The 16,328-nt window shown below is 41.1% G+C and overlaps 3 protein-coding genes across 6 annotated transcripts in view; 1 reads left to right on the top strand and 2 right to left on the bottom strand.

The window, feature by feature from the left end:
- Positions 1 to 24: 24 nt before the first annotated feature.
- Positions 25 to 5,980, bottom strand: elovl4a (ELOVL fatty acid elongase 4a). Of its 3 annotated transcripts, none has more exons than XM_010740021.3 (7): positions 5,732 to 5,980; positions 4,656 to 4,738; positions 4,084 to 4,271; positions 3,732 to 3,812; positions 3,008 to 3,179; positions 2,319 to 2,446; positions 1,856 to 2,179 (listed from the first exon to the last, which is right to left on the bottom strand). In XM_010740021.3, the coding sequence occupies exons 2-7, from the start codon at positions 4,720 to 4,722 to the stop codon at positions 1,856 to 1,858; spliced, it is 960 nt and encodes a 319-aa protein (XP_010738323.2). In that variant the 5' UTR covers positions 4,723 to 4,738; positions 5,732 to 5,980. The 3 variants fall into 3 exon arrangements, with proteins under 3 accessions (XP_027143319.1, XP_010738323.2, XP_019116225.1); XM_019260680.2 differs by having other exon boundaries at positions 5,737 to 5,980; XM_027287518.1 differs by lacking the exon at positions 5,732 to 5,980 and having other exon boundaries at positions 25 to 2,179; positions 4,656 to 4,722.
- Positions 5,981 to 7,053: 1,073 nt separating this feature from the next.
- Positions 7,054 to 11,350, top strand: prelid3a (PRELI domain containing 3A). Of its 2 annotated transcripts, XM_010740022.3 has the most exons (7): positions 7,054 to 7,405; positions 7,735 to 7,903; positions 8,147 to 8,236; positions 8,357 to 8,427; positions 8,643 to 8,745; positions 8,984 to 9,060; positions 9,217 to 9,357. In XM_010740022.3, the coding sequence occupies exons 1-6, from the start codon at positions 7,374 to 7,376 to the stop codon at positions 9,053 to 9,055; spliced, it is 537 nt and encodes a 178-aa protein (XP_010738324.1). In that variant the 5' UTR covers positions 7,054 to 7,373; the 3' UTR covers positions 9,056 to 9,060; positions 9,217 to 9,357. The 2 variants fall into 2 exon arrangements, with proteins under 2 accessions (XP_010738324.1, XP_027142941.1); XM_027287140.1 differs by lacking the exon at positions 8,984 to 9,060 and having other exon boundaries at positions 9,217 to 11,350.
- Positions 11,351 to 11,373: 23 nt separating this feature from the next.
- Positions 11,374 to 16,328, bottom strand: part of fbxo32 (F-box protein 32) — a 7,128-nt gene continuing 2,173 nt past the window's right edge. The window contains exons 5-9 of the mRNA XM_010740023.3: positions 14,345 to 14,438; positions 13,504 to 13,688; positions 13,218 to 13,400; positions 12,587 to 12,730; positions 11,374 to 12,449 (exon numbers count right to left, since the gene is read on the bottom strand). Coding sequence (XP_010738325.2) covers positions 12,360 to 12,449; positions 12,587 to 12,730; positions 13,218 to 13,400; positions 13,504 to 13,688; positions 14,345 to 14,438 — 696 coding nt within the window. The 3' untranslated portion in view covers positions 11,374 to 12,359. The remainder of the gene's footprint in view (positions 12,450 to 12,586; positions 12,731 to 13,217; positions 13,401 to 13,503; positions 13,689 to 14,344; positions 14,439 to 16,328) is intronic.

The following is a 16,328-nucleotide window of genomic DNA, read 5'->3' as shown; positions in this document are numbered from 1 at the left end:
ACAGTTAAATAAAGTGGCAAAACATGTGTAGAGGCATTCAGTTTAATTCAGTTTGAAGAGAGTTCAAAGTTATGATACTTAAAAAAAAAACACAGAAGCAATGTGGACGTATAACTGTCCAAGCTAACAAGCTGGGAACATTCCCAAATGCGCAGTGTACAAAATATCACAATGTAATATGTACAACACAAAAAGAACAAATACACAGACAAGCACTCTCAGATAGATGAAAATTGTTATTTACATCAAAATAAATAGAAAGAACCAATAAATAACATCAAAATGTGTTGGTTAATGGATGACAGGAAGCTGGATTTGCTGATATAGAGGAGACAGCTGATTTATATTCTATATACTACAGGCAGAGCAGAGTTATTCTTCATAGTGGTATAACATACACAGTCACTATAGAGGTTCACCAGCTCTTTTTGTATATAAATCGTATTCTTTATCTTTTTAAATCCAAATTTTTCCCCTGATGAATTTACATTCAAGCCATCTCAGGACATGGATTAAGCCTGAAAACGCAGACACAAAAAGATATTTGATTGAATATGGGAAGCAAATGGCGCTAAAAGTAGGCTTAGTTCACTTGATAAAAACTGGCTGTTAGCTGGTTCTGAATTCTCCGTAAACACAAAGGGAACCCAGAACGCCACCGCTTCTTTGTTCGGCACAGAACATTTTCACCAGCGTGTAAGACAAACAACGACATCAGAGAGGATATAATATAAAAAGACAGGTAAACATCTGCAAAGACAAAACTCCACCAGCTTCTCTGTGAAAACAGGAAACACTGAGATAATCATTAGTTCCATCATATCTCTGGATAATATTCATTACGTTTCATTGCATTACATACAAGTTGGGACATAAAAAACTTGTTATGATTGTATACAGAAATAGAACATCTTCATTTTAACCTTCTATGAGCTACAGATGATTATTATTCCATCATAAACGAATAATGAAACAATCCCATCAAGTCTCAAAGGGTTATAAATCTTTTTTCTTCTATTTCAATGGACATCTTGCCTCTTGATATTGACTCTTTTTCCTTCTTTAGAATGTAACTGTGTGCTAATGGGGTGAAAGCTCAAAAGTGAGTGGCAGCTGAGTCCACGACTTGAAATAAATAGGTATAAATAAGAGAGCTCCATGTACACAAATCAGTGGATAACTGTAGAGGTGTCTATTCAGTAAGACAAGAACTGTAAACTTAAGTCTCTCTCACATAACATCAATAATAACTTGAATAAGATGAGGAAAATATGACATGATACTGTACATTATCACCAGTTTTATATCTGTAAAGTTGAACAACAACAAAAAAAAGTTGTGTTTGTGCATGTGTCATGATGTGTATTCCTGTCTCGATACAGCAGTGATCACAATAATAATGGTATTTCATCTTTTTCAAGCAGCTCATGTGCATTTAATGTAGCTTTCCCAGCATGCCAAACGGGCCTGGTAGACTCACTTTCCTATTCAGGCTCAGTTTTCAGTAGCTGCATGTCACTTTTTGAACCAGATCTACAGTACTTGGCACCACAATAAAGAGAAGGAATACTAAGATCTATCCCGTACCAAACTGAAATGTATTTTTGGGTTATTTGTGGTAACGGTCACCTTAGGCAAGACCTTTGACACCTCTTACTAACAGAATGATCCTCTCTCAACACAAACCTGTCTCATATTTTATCTACAACAACTCAGATCATGGCTTAAATAAACATGTCACACCTTAAAGCATCCATTCATCTCCCTCAAATTAAGTTTTTCATGTTTTAGCACTATCAACCTAGAACCCAAATCAAGGCCCTACCTCACCTCTACCTCTCTCACTCCTCTTCATCTAATCTCTTTTAGCTCTTCCTTTCCTCTTTCTCCTGCCAGAGTTCTCCTGGGGCTTCTCCTCTTTGCTCCCCGTCACCACTGCGCCATTGGCTGCCTTGCTGAGCCCATTGAGGGTCCCGTTAGAGATGGCCTTGCCTGCTTTGGAGGAGGAGGAGGCATCACGCCTGGGCTGTTGGCGGCGGTAGGTCTGGTAGTAGAAGTTGCCGAAGAGGATGATGAAGGTGATGGCGTAGCAGATGAGGGAGTAGTGCATCCAGTGGGGGAAGTCGCAGTTGACGTAGAGGGACAGGGCTGTGTGGCCGATGGTGACGTGGAACTGAATCTGAGACACAAAGAGAGAGACAAAATTCAATTTTTGCAGTGTAAAAATGGCTGATTCATAATTTCAGATAAGCCTTCTAAGATGTGTTGAAATAATACTTTTTTAATGAAATTAGCCACACAGTAAGGTAATATCTTACCATCTGGATAATGGTCAAGTACTTCTTCCACCACAGGTACTTTTGGATCTTAGGTCCACAGGAGGCCAGGCCATAATACAAGTACATCAAGACGTGGATTGCTGCATTCATGTGTGCACCAAAGAATGCTGCAAACAAAACAAAAAAATTAGAACATTAAAATTTGTTTTGTCATGCTTATTATAGCTAAAAGCCACAAATTGTGAATATTTGACATCACTGAGAATCATTTTCCAGCTCCATTACCACACAGTAATTAACAAGAAATGAGTCATCAACATTGTCCACTGTGATGAATTATGTATCTTTGCATGATATTACCACAGGCAGGTCGGTCATTTCACGGTTCAGGAGCAAAAAAAATCCCAAAAGAAATCCCTAGATTTGATCTGACTCTTTGACTCTTTGCCTTTGGATGGCTTCAGGTCTGGGCCTGTGCCAGTAGGTCCATTTGGTAATCCATCCATGACTGGGAAATAACTGGAAGCCAAAGGCTCCCTGAAAAATGGGAAATCAATCTTGCAACTTACAGTATGGTACACTGTGGAAATGTGTGTAAAGCGCAGTATATCTTTCATCAACTCAGACTTCATATTCTACAGAACTAAAGGAAACAGGTGATAAAGATCACAATTATTTCACTGTTGGTTTATTAATGTATTACTTTGGGAAATGTGATAGCTACTCACACTGCCCTCCTGCCACCCATTTGATGCCAATCCACCAGAGCGTGAACATGGTGCAGTGGTGGTAGACGTGCAGGAAAGTAACCTGGTTGAATTTTTTCCTCAGGATGAAAAACACCGTGTCCAGATACTCGATGCCCTTAGAGACGAAATACCACCACAGAGCTCCTGCCACCTGTCTCAGACATGAACACGAGAAAGGGGTTGAAGGGAGAAGACAGGTGCAGGTGGAGGAAGGAAACAGGAACAAATAGACAAACACAGACAGGAATAGTTCTTTCAGACTTTTTTTTCTAGATTACATTAACATCTGAATGCTAACGGTCACCTGAGACCAACTTGACTGGATCACTTGTATAAATACGTCATGGAACAGCAGGAAGGAAGGTGAAACTGAATACCTTCTATGGTCCCTCTTCCAGCTTTGAGCTTTTTCTAATAACAGGAGCAGTTCAAAGAATGGAAACTGATCATGTTACTAAAAACCAGTGAGACTGAAGCTTCACTGGCACACTGACATGGGTGTTCTTAATCATTTGGGTACAGTAGAGCACTATAGTGAAGATAATAACAATAAATAATAATAGGAGGAGGTGGAAGGCGGAGGTGTAAAGTGCTGCACAGCAATATGAAAGTAAATTACATAATAGGTTCAATCCATTGTGGTAAATTTTGCATGTGTGCACGTGTCTTCATGTGTGTGTCTGCAACCTCCTGCAACACTCACCCTGACTTCATTGGGGTCGTCTGAATAGTCCACCGGTTGACAAATGTAACTGTAGCTTGCCGCCCGTGCTGCCATGAACAGCTAAAAAAACAAAAACAAGCAAGAGAACATGTCTACTGAATCACTGGAAATAAACGGACAAAGGCAGAGCCTCACAGTGAGAGTGGCAGAGAGAGAAATAGAAATGGAGTGCAGGCAGAAAGCTGGATACACTCTAATGAGGTTAGCCTAAACCCAGGGGCCCAAACTGATATTGTAATTTACTCATGGATGGATAGTTACAGGTTGGAATAAAACTTCCACAAATTCAACTCTTTTTACTTTTAGTTTTTAGTCTCAAGTGGTAACCTACCTCTTTAAAGATGAAGAAGTTGAGGAAGACCATGCTGAAATTGTAAACAATGAGGGTTTTGCGGAGCTGGAAGGGCTCTCTGTTCTTCATGTATTTGGGCCCCAGCCAGAGGAACAGCAGGTAGGAGGTACTGATGGCCAGCGTGGGCAGGGGGTTGTCCATCAGAGGCCATTTCTCCACCCGCTTGTCTGTAGAATAGATATTCTCATAGCATTACATAACTATTCTTTAATGTTGGCGTTACACTGGCACAGCGTGAGTTTAATTAAATTTAAAGGAGAGGGCAGGTCAAAGCAGTTGATGAGTACAGATGTCTGTAGGTGATCTGTCTGGAGGTCAGTTTGGTGGAGACACCACTGTTTAATGGTGCAAGCGATAAATTCAAAGTATATGTGAACTTAAAAAGCCGCTTTCTGACATGTGTTACTGTCTTGTGACAGGAGAAACATGCATGTATACGGATATGTAGTGTATATAAGTGCACACACAAGACAATGTGTATTCAGTCACTTGTGAAACACAGTTCTCTCAAAAAAGACTCTCAGACCAGACAAAGACAGATGATATATTACCTGCAATAGTTAGGGTCCATTTGTAGAATTCTATGGTGTCATTAATTAAATGTGTAACAATCTCCATGGCTGTGGCCGATGACCTGAAAATAAAAAGACAGGTGTTAGTACAGAGGCCTCGAAAACTCACAGCTGTTGGAGCTGGAGCCACTGAGTAAGAGTGGTATACCATCTTCCACAGAGACAAGTAATCAACAGTGAACCCTAACATTATTTTAAAACCAAAACATGATCATTCTCATTTCATACATTATTTTAAATTCTTTATGAAGCCCTAAAATGAACCCAGGTCAACAGACGGCCAGACTTAAGCCTATAGGAGTCTGTGGCCCCATGAGGCCATGATAGATGAGCTATAGGCTTCATTGCGCACAAAGGCTGGGAGCACCGGCCGGCACAGCGCATGTGTCAGCAGATTTTTTGGCTTGAGCACGACCACCAGCCAACCTGGTGGCCCTTATAATGAGGAGGGGGATGCCTCGTGCCCCACTTTCACATATGGGTCATATACTGTCAGACGCATAGGCTGACAAGTAGCGGGGTGCACAGTCAGACAGTGTGATTTAATGATCCTATAAAGATGACGCCCCCCTCTCCAACCCTCTCTCTCTCTCTCTCTCTCCTCTCCCCCCTCTCTCTCTCTCTCAGCCTGGAGCGGATCAAGCGCTGCTGCAGCATCTGCCTCACGCACTCTCCGCATAAATTGCTCTGAGAATAAACCTAAACATCACAGTTTGAATACACATTTAACCGCACATTTCTAAAAAATATATAAATAAATAAATAAATACTCAGGTTACTATATCCACGATAGGATTGTTGACTATTTGAATGGCGAATTTGCATTCTGCGGCATGCAGTCCGGCCTTCAACCAGGCTGCAAGAGCAGTCCTGTTATCAATATGATTTCTCTAAAAAAAAAGAAGCGTGAGCTGATTCCGTCTGAGATCTCTTAAAATAACACGATCGCCGTGCACAAACATCAACATGAAGAGTGCGCACAGGGGACACACAGCAGCCCATCACATCGACATTGCTCTCGCCCTCTCCTCCGTGCGTATGAGGATGCTTATTACCTTACCGTGTCGGTGCCTTAAAAATCTGTCTATAGTGACATTCAATGCAAGGTCATGCAGTGTGCGTTATTCCGTCTTGTAATCGTCTGAGAGTGTTTTCTATGAGTCGGTTAATTGTTCCGGATCCAGTGTGAAATAAAAGGCCGCTGAATGAACGGCGATGGCAGGAATTTCTCGTTAAGGGACCACACACTGGCTCCACTGCGCGTCTGCTTCAATGAATCCTTCCTCAGAGCCCACAACACCACAGGCAAGGCGGAGACAATGCACCTCACACTTCCGGTCACGCTTTCAGAATAAAAACACACTAAAAGATGTGAAAATCCAAAATATTTAATAAGAATTACAATGATATGATATAACATTTTCTGATTATTAATAAAGTTTAAACTTAAATATCAATGAGGTCATGTCATCTTTTATTTTACTTCAGCATTTTGAACTCATGTTCTAGGCTCCACATGTTTTATTTATTTATTTATTTATTTTTAAACATGTCTTTATTGGTTTTTGAGTTACAACATCTCGAACATCCCAAACAATTGGCAGCACAGAAAACAATAGCACAGACTTAAACAATACTGAAAAAGACAGACAAATAAACAATAAAATAAATACAGACATGAAAATATAAACAACAAAAATAAAAATAAAAATAAATAATAAATAAATGAATAACATAAATATATAAACCTTACTAATCTGTCATCAAGTTACTGGGCTCCACATGTTTTATTTTGAAATGAGCATCACCGTGTTTCCGGCTTGTATCTCGCTGTCTGTGTGTAGCTTGACGCAGCCGCGCTGCTTTGGCGACACTTGACGGGGGATGATGGCAAGATGCTGTGCGCATGCGCACAAATGGAGGCGGACGCAGCAGCAGCTACACCAGCTTCGTCAAGTCGGAGAGACGAAACCAGAGCACGGCGGCGGAAACAGTGCTCCTGCCTTCAAAATAAAACAAATCTGTCGTCTGATTAGAGAAAAATAATTATGGCTATGACACATGATGGTGGGCTTAACACATGAGTCGGTATCACTGTAAAATAAACATGGTGCATTAAGGTCTTATACTAAACATGGCTTATGGATATAAATAAGGAAAATATTAAACGACATAACTAGGGACTTGTCAGGGAATTTATGAGGTTATTTATTAGCAGATGTAATGTTTCTAAAAGCCCTATATCTCAGTGATACATTTCAAAGGATGAGGATGATCTTTTAAACCAAAGATGCCATCGTAACAGGTGAACGTCCTTTTTATGACGCTTGCAAATGGTTTTATTTTGAAAATCCTGACCAGAAGCCTATATCTCGTTCTGTCTGGCTTGACGCTCGGCGTTGCACCGGCTTCTCTCTTGTCCTTTACTGTATGAGCCATTTGTGTTCATCTGTAAATTACATGTTTTCTGTCTGTCGCTGTGACTCTGGGATCAGCAGCGCATGTCGCGCAGTCTTTGCGTCAGCTTGACGTGCGAAGAAAAGCGGAGATGCGCTCCGTGGACTCACTTCATTGATAGTCGTGAGCTTCCATCACAGGCCTTATTCTCTGATCACTGGAGCTAGTTCCTCATTATGGAAATGATGCGGTGAGACAGAGTTTCGGATCACAGAGGGCTTTTTTTTTCTTTCTGAGAAAATGAAGATTTGGAGCACCGAGCATGTTTTCAGGTGTGTTTACTGTGTATCCATGAAGGTCTGTCATTGCAAGGCTAGGCTGATGGGACCCTCAACTAAATTAACTGGATTTAATTACATCTGAATCTATTAACTCTGAATCATGACTTCTATAATTCTGGTTAGTATATTCCACCTGCTCTGATGGTGAGTCACTATATGACACCAGGATGCACCAACAGCCACAGATCTGTCACAGAGAAGCACTGACAGTGATAACACTGTGCAGGAAATCATGAAACATACTCAACCCAGTTTATCCATCAGTGTAAGTTAATATGTTTCTTCTCCTTCATATTATTTTGCACTGTCTTTGTGTGCAGTTACCCATGGGAGACGGTGATCAAGGCTGCCATGAGGAAGTACCCAAACCCCATGAACCCTAATGTGGTCGGGGTGGACGTGCTGGACCGTAGTCTGGATGAAGAGGGACGCCTGCACAGCCACAGACTCCTCAGCACAGAGTGGGGCCTCCCGAGCATCGTGCGAGCGGTCAGTCATCAACACACTGCGATAATATATTGTAATATTTACACACACATGGTCAGATGCATACAGGTGCATGAATATGTGGAAAAGACAAAGGCGAGGGGTTCCTAAACTGGCTTCTCTGCAAGAGTTTGCAGCATTTCATCAGCGAATTGAGCATATGTGTTTTTATTCATCTGAAGCGACTACGTTACACATGCCACGTGATATTTTGGCACATTTTACTGTGTATTATTGTCTTTGTAGATACTGGGAACCAGTCAGACGCAGACATACGTGAAGGAACATTCTATAGTCGACCCAGACGAGAAAAAGATGGAGCTCTGCTCAACGAATGTAAGTTCATGCTGAGTCCAGCTGTGACTTGATTGTAATTGTAAAGTAAATCAATAACGCGTGCTGTGTTTGCATCTTAATATTCCATGTTTTTCCATAAATGTATTTCATCTCCTCCAGATTACTCTCACCAACCTGATTTCAGTGGATGAGCGGCTTCTTTACAGACCTCACCCTGACAACCCTGAGGTGTAAGTACATTGTACAATTTATTCAGCATTGCATTTCATCTCTGGAAACATTTCAGGGTACTGTGTGTGTGTCCGTGTGTGTGTGTGTGTGACACTTTACAGACAGATGAGAACCAGAATGAGCTAGACACAGTGTCCTTGCAGGTACACAGTGTTATACAGTTTGTTCATGTCTTACAGTAATCATGTTCTCCCCCTCCCCCGCTCCTCCCTAGTACCGTCCTGACACAGGAGGCCATCATCACAGTGAAGGGAGTGAGCCTAAGCAGTTACTTGGAGGGGATGATGGCTAGAAGGATGTCAGCCAACGCCAGGAAGGTGAAGTGAAAAGAAAAAAACATCTGTATTTATTTCATCTTTTGCATGTAGTCTGAATTTAAGTGCAAGTGATAAAGACATTGCCGATAATTTCTTTGCATGCCTTCTAACTGGGGTTTTTTCCAGTGCAAGTTCACTGAACAGAGTCAGAAGTTGCTATTTCCAGCGGTGTTCACAGTCTGTCTGTCTCTGTGTTTGGTCTCTTTAATCTTCTCTCTTTCCCTGTGTGAACCTGTAGGGTTGGGATGCTATTGAGTGGATTATTCAGAACTCAGAAAGAGAGAACGTACCTCTGTGTGACATTTACTAACTCTGGTAACTCTTTACTTTGCTTTGCAACTTTGTCCTTCACTGTTACCAGATGTTTATAAGAATGCTACTCTTTTCTTTTTCCTCTTATAAAACAAAAAAACGTCATGTTTGTGCATGTTTGTCACATAATGCTAAGCGCTCATTTGTTTGCACACACAGGACTACTACAGTTCTGCAGTGACGACTAATTTACCTGGCTACACCTCACAAACCACCGGGGATTCTCAACATCTCGGGATCCTCTGCAGTTGGTACTTATACCGTCTGTGAGGTTTTGTTGGGGTGTTTTTTAACTCCCACACCACCTCACTCACCTCATGCACTGGAAGCTTAGACAGATGGTGAAATGCTGCCAAACCAAATGATGTATCAAAGAGTGTTAGAAATGGCTTAAAGGGCTTGTGGGTCCACGTCTGGTAGATGTGGCTCAATGCTAAGACTGTACTCAATACACCATCAACAATTCAAATTAAGGCAACTGAGAAGAGCAGGACAGCTTCCCGACACAATCTACTGCTGAATAAACATCTAAGGATGCAGCCGTCCAGGATTCTCATCGATATCATCAGCCTACCAGACTTCACTGGTTTGAATATAATACCACTACTCCACGTTTCCTTTGGGCTCATGTCATATCTTAGCAGAAGAGATGTAGACGAGGGATGCAGGAGATACACGCACACAATTCTGAGAATGGTACAATGACAATATGCAACAAACTTTGTAGCTTTTCCTTGAAATGATGTACGTCTTCTCAAATGTCAAACACTGGCCACTCCTCCAGCAGGAGATCAAGTAAAAAAAAAAAAAAAAAAGTTACTGGTGCTTGTTATGTTTTTCAAAAGGCACAAACTGTAGATGATATGTTTGCATGATAGTAGTTAAAAAAGGTGAGGGGGGGTTACTAAAGAAAATAAGGTAGGTAGCTAACTATATGATTGCTAATGCAGCTTTAGATAGAAAATTCAAAGAAATGATATTGTTTATCTCCGGAAAAAAAAAAAAAACATGGGAATGTATCATTAACATTGCCTTCTTCTTCTGCTGCTGTCACAGCAACAATACACTGGCACCTTTTTGATGGAAAACCGGTGGGCAGTGTTGCCTCAAACCAGCAAATTTGTAATGAGGAAGATAAAGATGACGTATTCAGCTTTTGTCTAGTGAAAAAGATGAACAAACTCTCTTTGTGGACCTTACATGATGCCTGTGTATTATAGCTTTGACAGCATTAATACACATTCATGCCTTTGCCAGTCGCACACACGTCATGCTTCCCAAATGTTGGACTAAAAGCTACCTTACACACCCTGGAGAGCAGGGCTTGTACTGTATGTGCAATGCTGCAAGTGGGAGACGCGCAGTCACAATGACTCGTGTCATATTTCCTGAATTATGAATAATATTTACATAATATTTGTATAAATATTATTTATTTTAAAACATGGTGAATTATAACATTGTTTCTATCATGCAAAAAAGGAAAAAAAGTTGCATTTGCTTTGTTCGTTTTAACTTCAGCTGTTGTCCTACTGCAACAATTAAAACAATTGTTTGAGAAAACTGTTGTGTTGTTGTTGATCAAACGGAGCTCACTGTTTGACAGGAACAGTGTTATTATACAGCAGGCCTGCCTCATTAAGACCAGTGCCCTGGAGGTCTTTTTGGTTTAATGACTCAGGAGAGGCCCATTTGTATTTTAAGGTAGTTTGTTTCCACTACCAGCATTTGAGTTAGGTGAGGGGCTTACCCTATTTAATTAGAGCCTTGGCTTAGTGTTTCATCAGCTAAGCACTGTTTCAGTCCACTGCACGAGTAAAAAAGAAAAAGACATGAATAGTAATTGTAGTTTGTTGTAAACCCTGTCCTGATGGTGCAAAGTACTAACAGTATGTTTTTGGAAGTTGCAGTTCATCATTTGTCCACTAGAGAGCAGAATTTGCTTCCAGCAGCAAGCAAACGTACAGAGCAGCTCCTGATCATCTTTATGATTGGGTTCAATAACTGTCCTACATAAAGCGTCAGTGTCTGCTAAAAAGAAAATTCACATCTAAGTGTGAAACTGACAACAGAGAACCAGAGAAGTTATTTCCTTTTATTTATTCAACAGAACATAAGCAGAACACAATGCATAGCATGTACATCAGTCCTCACTGTCTGAGCAGTGACAGAGGAAAGTCAACATTGCAACTTTATACCAAAAAGGTCCTTCAAACCTAATAGTGCAAGTTGAGCCACTTGCCAGAATCTCAATAAATAAGTAAACTCAGCTCGGTGTTAAAAAAAAAAAAAAGAAATCATGCAGGAGGCTATATAAAAAAAAAAAGATCTTTTTATCTTTCAGACAGTCAACTTTGGTATGTTAAATAGCACTTTTCTACAAATGAGACATTTGTTGATCATACAAACAGCACTGGGATCTGAAAAGATTGCAAACGAGAATTAAGCTGTACCGGTTTCAAGTTTTATGATAAAAGGCACACACCATTATTATATTGACTTTGATATTTTTGGTAATACTGCACTCAGGTGCTGTTGCTATAGCAGCCACAGCAGAAAACAAACACACAATTAATTTAAAAAAAAGTCATATCAAATCTTTATAAAAGTGAAAAACAACAAAGAAAAATAGAAAACACAACTGCAGTGTGTCATAACACAGAGTCATCACTCAGAGTCCCTTGCTCAGATTCATTATCCCTTCGGTGCTGCACCAACTAAAGATTTACTTCTCTCTGTCCGAGTGCCAAACACAATGTTACTGCAAACTTCACCTGAATATGTTGATTCTCCCCATGTGAGCAGGTCTTGTAATATATTAAATTACATTTCAAATATCAAACAAACAGGTATGAATAATGTTCCTACTCCCTGTGTCGAAAGAAAGGTTTGAAAAACAAATAAATTCTATTAAATCGGTGAAAAAAACAACAACAGGTGTACACATCTAAGGTCAGGTTTACTTTGGAGGTATAATTTTAAAAAAAACTCATGAAACTAAGACTAAACTCTGACAGTCGAGTGTTCCCTTTACCCTCCACCCACAGGCCGACTGCTTCTACATCTTTTTTCCCCTTCTCGGTCACATTCACTCACTTTCAACAGTGAACTCTCCCAGGAGCTCTGTACTCTTTCAAAAAGAAAACATGATTGCATAATTGTCCCGCTGCATGAACACCCTCCAGTCATACCTCAGCTAAATACACATTCAGGAATCGATTGTGCCATTAAACAAAAACAATATTGTACACTTCTATGTACAGTATGTACAGTCAGTTCATCTTTTGGTGGGGGAATGGGGATCAGAAGTTGAAAAGGTTGATAAAGTCTTGAGGGGAGAGGGACATGGTGCAACTTTCTGGGTTGTTGGCCGTGCAGGGATGGTTTGTGTCCTGCAAAAAGAAACAAAAAAACAAACAAAACAACAAATCAATATTTTTTGTTTTATAATCTAAGTGCATCTTTACTAGCTGTAACATTTTAGGTTTATATCCACTTTGATCAAGTAAAATGGAGGAAAGTACGCTACCTTCCAGAAAAGGATGTGGCAGTGTGTGCAGAAGTGCAGGGTGTCACTGTATTGCTCTCTGTGAGGATAGCAGCGACTCAGCTTAAAGTACATCTTCTTCCACTCCAGATGACCTTTATCTGACACCATCAGGCGCTTTCGGATCTGAAGAAGAGGAGCACAGACTTTAAGACATGACCCAAGGGAAGAAAAATGCTTATCTTTCATGAGCAGTTCTTCTATAGTCCAATTTGCTACTACACACAAAGTAACATGATGTGATGTTTTTCCCTTTAACGCAAACTAGATGTGGTTTAGCACACTACCCTGTCAGGAAGCTTTACTTTAACCTACTTTAACTTAAAACCGGACACCACCTCACCTGCTTATTAAGTGCATGCTTTTAAACACGGTGCTAGGTTACTGTAGTGTCAGTATTCGTCAGTCTCTAATTTTCCAGCAGCAAGTCTTGTTTATCAGAGATGCTTGACCTCCTTATGATTTTAGTGATGTTATGTTGTTATACATTAATTTGACAAATATATAACTTTTAGGTGATCTGGTTATAGTTTAAAAACGACCAGTAATAAGTCAACTAGAAAGAGTCAATCATTGTCATGCATTCAATAATTATCTTTTCATTTCTACATGCCTGTCTGTCTGTGAAGTGGTACTGGCAGAGTTTCTTCCACAGCAGCCGGTCCTCAGTGAGAGCCCCCAGTTCGGGGCACACCTGGCCCAGGCTGACCAGGTCCCTGCCGTCTGTGATACGCTGCATGATGTTCAACTGCAGACTGACAGGCAGGTCAGTCAGACCCATCCCTGTAGATGTGGGCTGAAGGAAATAAGGAGGCAGAGAAAGTCATGAGTATTAATGGAGAGTTTTCACTGGGTCTGTCTTGAAGCGTTTCCGGCCTGTATTTTGGGCAGATGCTTACCCTGTTGATCTGGATGTTGTCCAGCTGCTGCTGCCACTGCATGATGTTCTCCATGCGATGCACCCAGATGTTAATGTTCCCTACCAGGACAGATTTGCCCATGTCCTGAACATGACCACACAGCGAGATGTAGAGCGTCTGCAGCAGCTCCTTGATCGGACGAACATTCTGCTGGTCATTGAGAACTGAGGAGGAAATCGGATGATAATCGTTGGAACTTGTTCCTGTAATGACCCTAAATTGCAGTTCTAAAGCCTGGGTGTTATAGAGCGAGATTAGCAGCTACCAGGCAAACGACTAAAGAGGGCAATATTTAATAATCGAAAAAACACGTTATTAAACCAAATGTTTTGGAGCGCATGTACTCTCCTACTGTGACACTCATAATATTTAGCCAACAGGTCTCATAACGGCACCTAAACAACCTAGATCTCTGTTTAGCAGAGAGAACATTTGGTTTACACTGTGGCTTGTACAGGAGTCTGGTGATTGTCAATGTTTTTTACTATGCCATTACAATACTAGATTTATTCCCCGGCCTTCTTTAGATGTGGTCAGGGCTCATTTCATCATCAATTGGTGCAAACAAAGCACACAAAGCCTTGATCTTTGCTCCAATCTTTAATGCAGATGAGGAGTCTACTTTTCTGTATAATTATATAGATAAAGAAAATTAAACAGGGGGTGTTTTATGGTAAGATGTACGTAATTTAAGAGGTACCTGTGTGTCTGTGTGTGTGAAAAGAACAGACCACAGCAGAAAGACGAAACCCTTTGACACAAAGGAGAGAAACTGAGAGGCAAACTAGTTGAGTGACTTTAAAAGAGTGACGGGGCTCACCTTTCTGTACCACTCTCTCCAGAATATTCATGTAGTTTTTCTGTGCCACTCCGCTGAGCGAGGGGAGCTGGGACTTTGCGATAAGCTCCAGGAGCTAGAGGAAGAGGCAGAAAGAAAGAAACATGACAAATGTCATCCCGACAGTTTCTGAGACACTCTGTTCCCAGTGCCTCATTGCCTAATGTTTGTTATGCCAGATTCTTACAAAAAGACACTTGCACTCCTAACAATAAATGCCGTCTAGAACAAAATCTGGAGATGTTCCACCTGGTCATTACTCTCAACTGAAGCTGGATCTAACAACCATATAACAACATTCTTGGCTCTTGGTCTCTTTTGGGAGAAGAAGCTACTGGAAAGGTGTTGGACAACAGCCCAGGCTGTCAACAACGTCAGCCTCCACAAAATAAGCTTTTAAATCATTTGACTCCTGAGCCTCCTGCCATGTGAATTAGCTGAATCATTTGACATAGAGTGTTTGCGCTTGTGTGTCCACGGATGCTTGTGTGCGCTGCGTGTGCTTATGCATGTCTGCGAGGTTGTTGCCATTGGCTAACGGACAGACTGCGGCTTCCGGGATGGCATGTCTGGCATGTAACAAATGCTGTGACATCATGGAGAAACTCAAGTTCCCCCTTTGCTCAATTCTCCCCGCAGCATGTGATCTTTGTCATCATATCAATAACAACATATTGTGGGGTACTTTCTGGTTAACTGAACGTGGCAGTGCACAAACGTTGCTCATTGCAGGCATTGCATTTCTAACACTCTTAATGAAAAAGGTAGGTTCTTTACGACAAGTGGCACCTACTGTGAGTAAATCCTAAACTAAAACTTGATAAGTTTGGGTCTTAATAATACCCAAGTTTGAACTAAATTACTTCTATTCTACATTCTCAACCTCCCTGTCTGTTTTTACCAATTTTGAGCTTCTTCACTCCCTCCTGGCTTCATTTTTTCCATTCTTTCCAGCTCCATTCCTAAAGCCTAATCCCATTCCCTTCTTCTTTTAGCAGCTCATCAAGTGTTCCTCCCTTTGTAGAGCAGCCGGGCAGAACAATGTGCGTTTCCGTATCTACTTTTAGCCCCCGCTGTTTGCTAAACTGCACTTCATAACCTGCCGTGCTGCTCATACTTTTCCACATACTTTTGAAGCACTCTATCTTCTTGTTGCTATATAATGGTGCTGCTAAAACGCTTTCATTTTAAGGTTTCAGTCTCCTTGAAGTAACCTCCATTTATACGCTCCGAGAAAAGAGAGGACCACTTGTTACGTCTTTGTGGACGAACCTGATCTGTGCAACTGAGACGGAGTTAAATGAACCCGCAAATGCCATCAGACACAACCAATGAAGAGCAGTGACCTAGGACACCGTGTCCAGACTAGACGCTAGTGTTACACAGCCATATTGTTCTTTGAGCTTACCACACTACACTGCACTTGTTAGCTGGAGCCTGTGCTAAAAGGTCAATCCAAAACTTCAACAGAGACGGACACAAATGACCAACTAGCTGTGGAAAGTTATATGTAAAGAGATTTAAAACTTAGATTGCTTGTGGAATACTAGAATATTTTGTATTTTGATGTCTCGGTAATATTATAATGCCAATACCTTATACTAGTCTTTATGGCTGTACATAAAAACAATAAAACCAGCCTTAAAACATGATCCCCTGCAATATCACTATCCTGCCAAAACAGGAAATTGGGATGTCTCCTCCTGACCAAGCCTGAATTGGTACATCACATCACATTCATTAGGATGACAGTTAATAGGAAGTTCAAGAGAAAACTGTGGCCAAGGATGAGACAGAAAAAAACCCAAAAAACAGGAGACAACACAAACAGAGGCCACCCAAGTCTGTCTGTCTGTGTGTGTGTGCCTGTGTGTGTGTTTGGGGTCTGAATCACCTGACAACCACCAGGTCTGGTTTCATAAACCCCTGTCGGGTGGTCGCACCTCACTGCACAGCTGTCACCCCC

This window comes from Larimichthys crocea, chromosome XIII (genome assembly GCF_000972845.2).
Source record: "Larimichthys crocea isolate SSNF chromosome XIII, L_crocea_2.0, whole genome shotgun sequence".
Classification (NCBI taxonomy): Eukaryota; Metazoa; Chordata; class Actinopteri; family Sciaenidae; genus Larimichthys; species Larimichthys crocea.
Note: the sequence above shows the minus strand (reverse complement) of the source record. Positions and strands in the feature narration are given on the sequence as shown.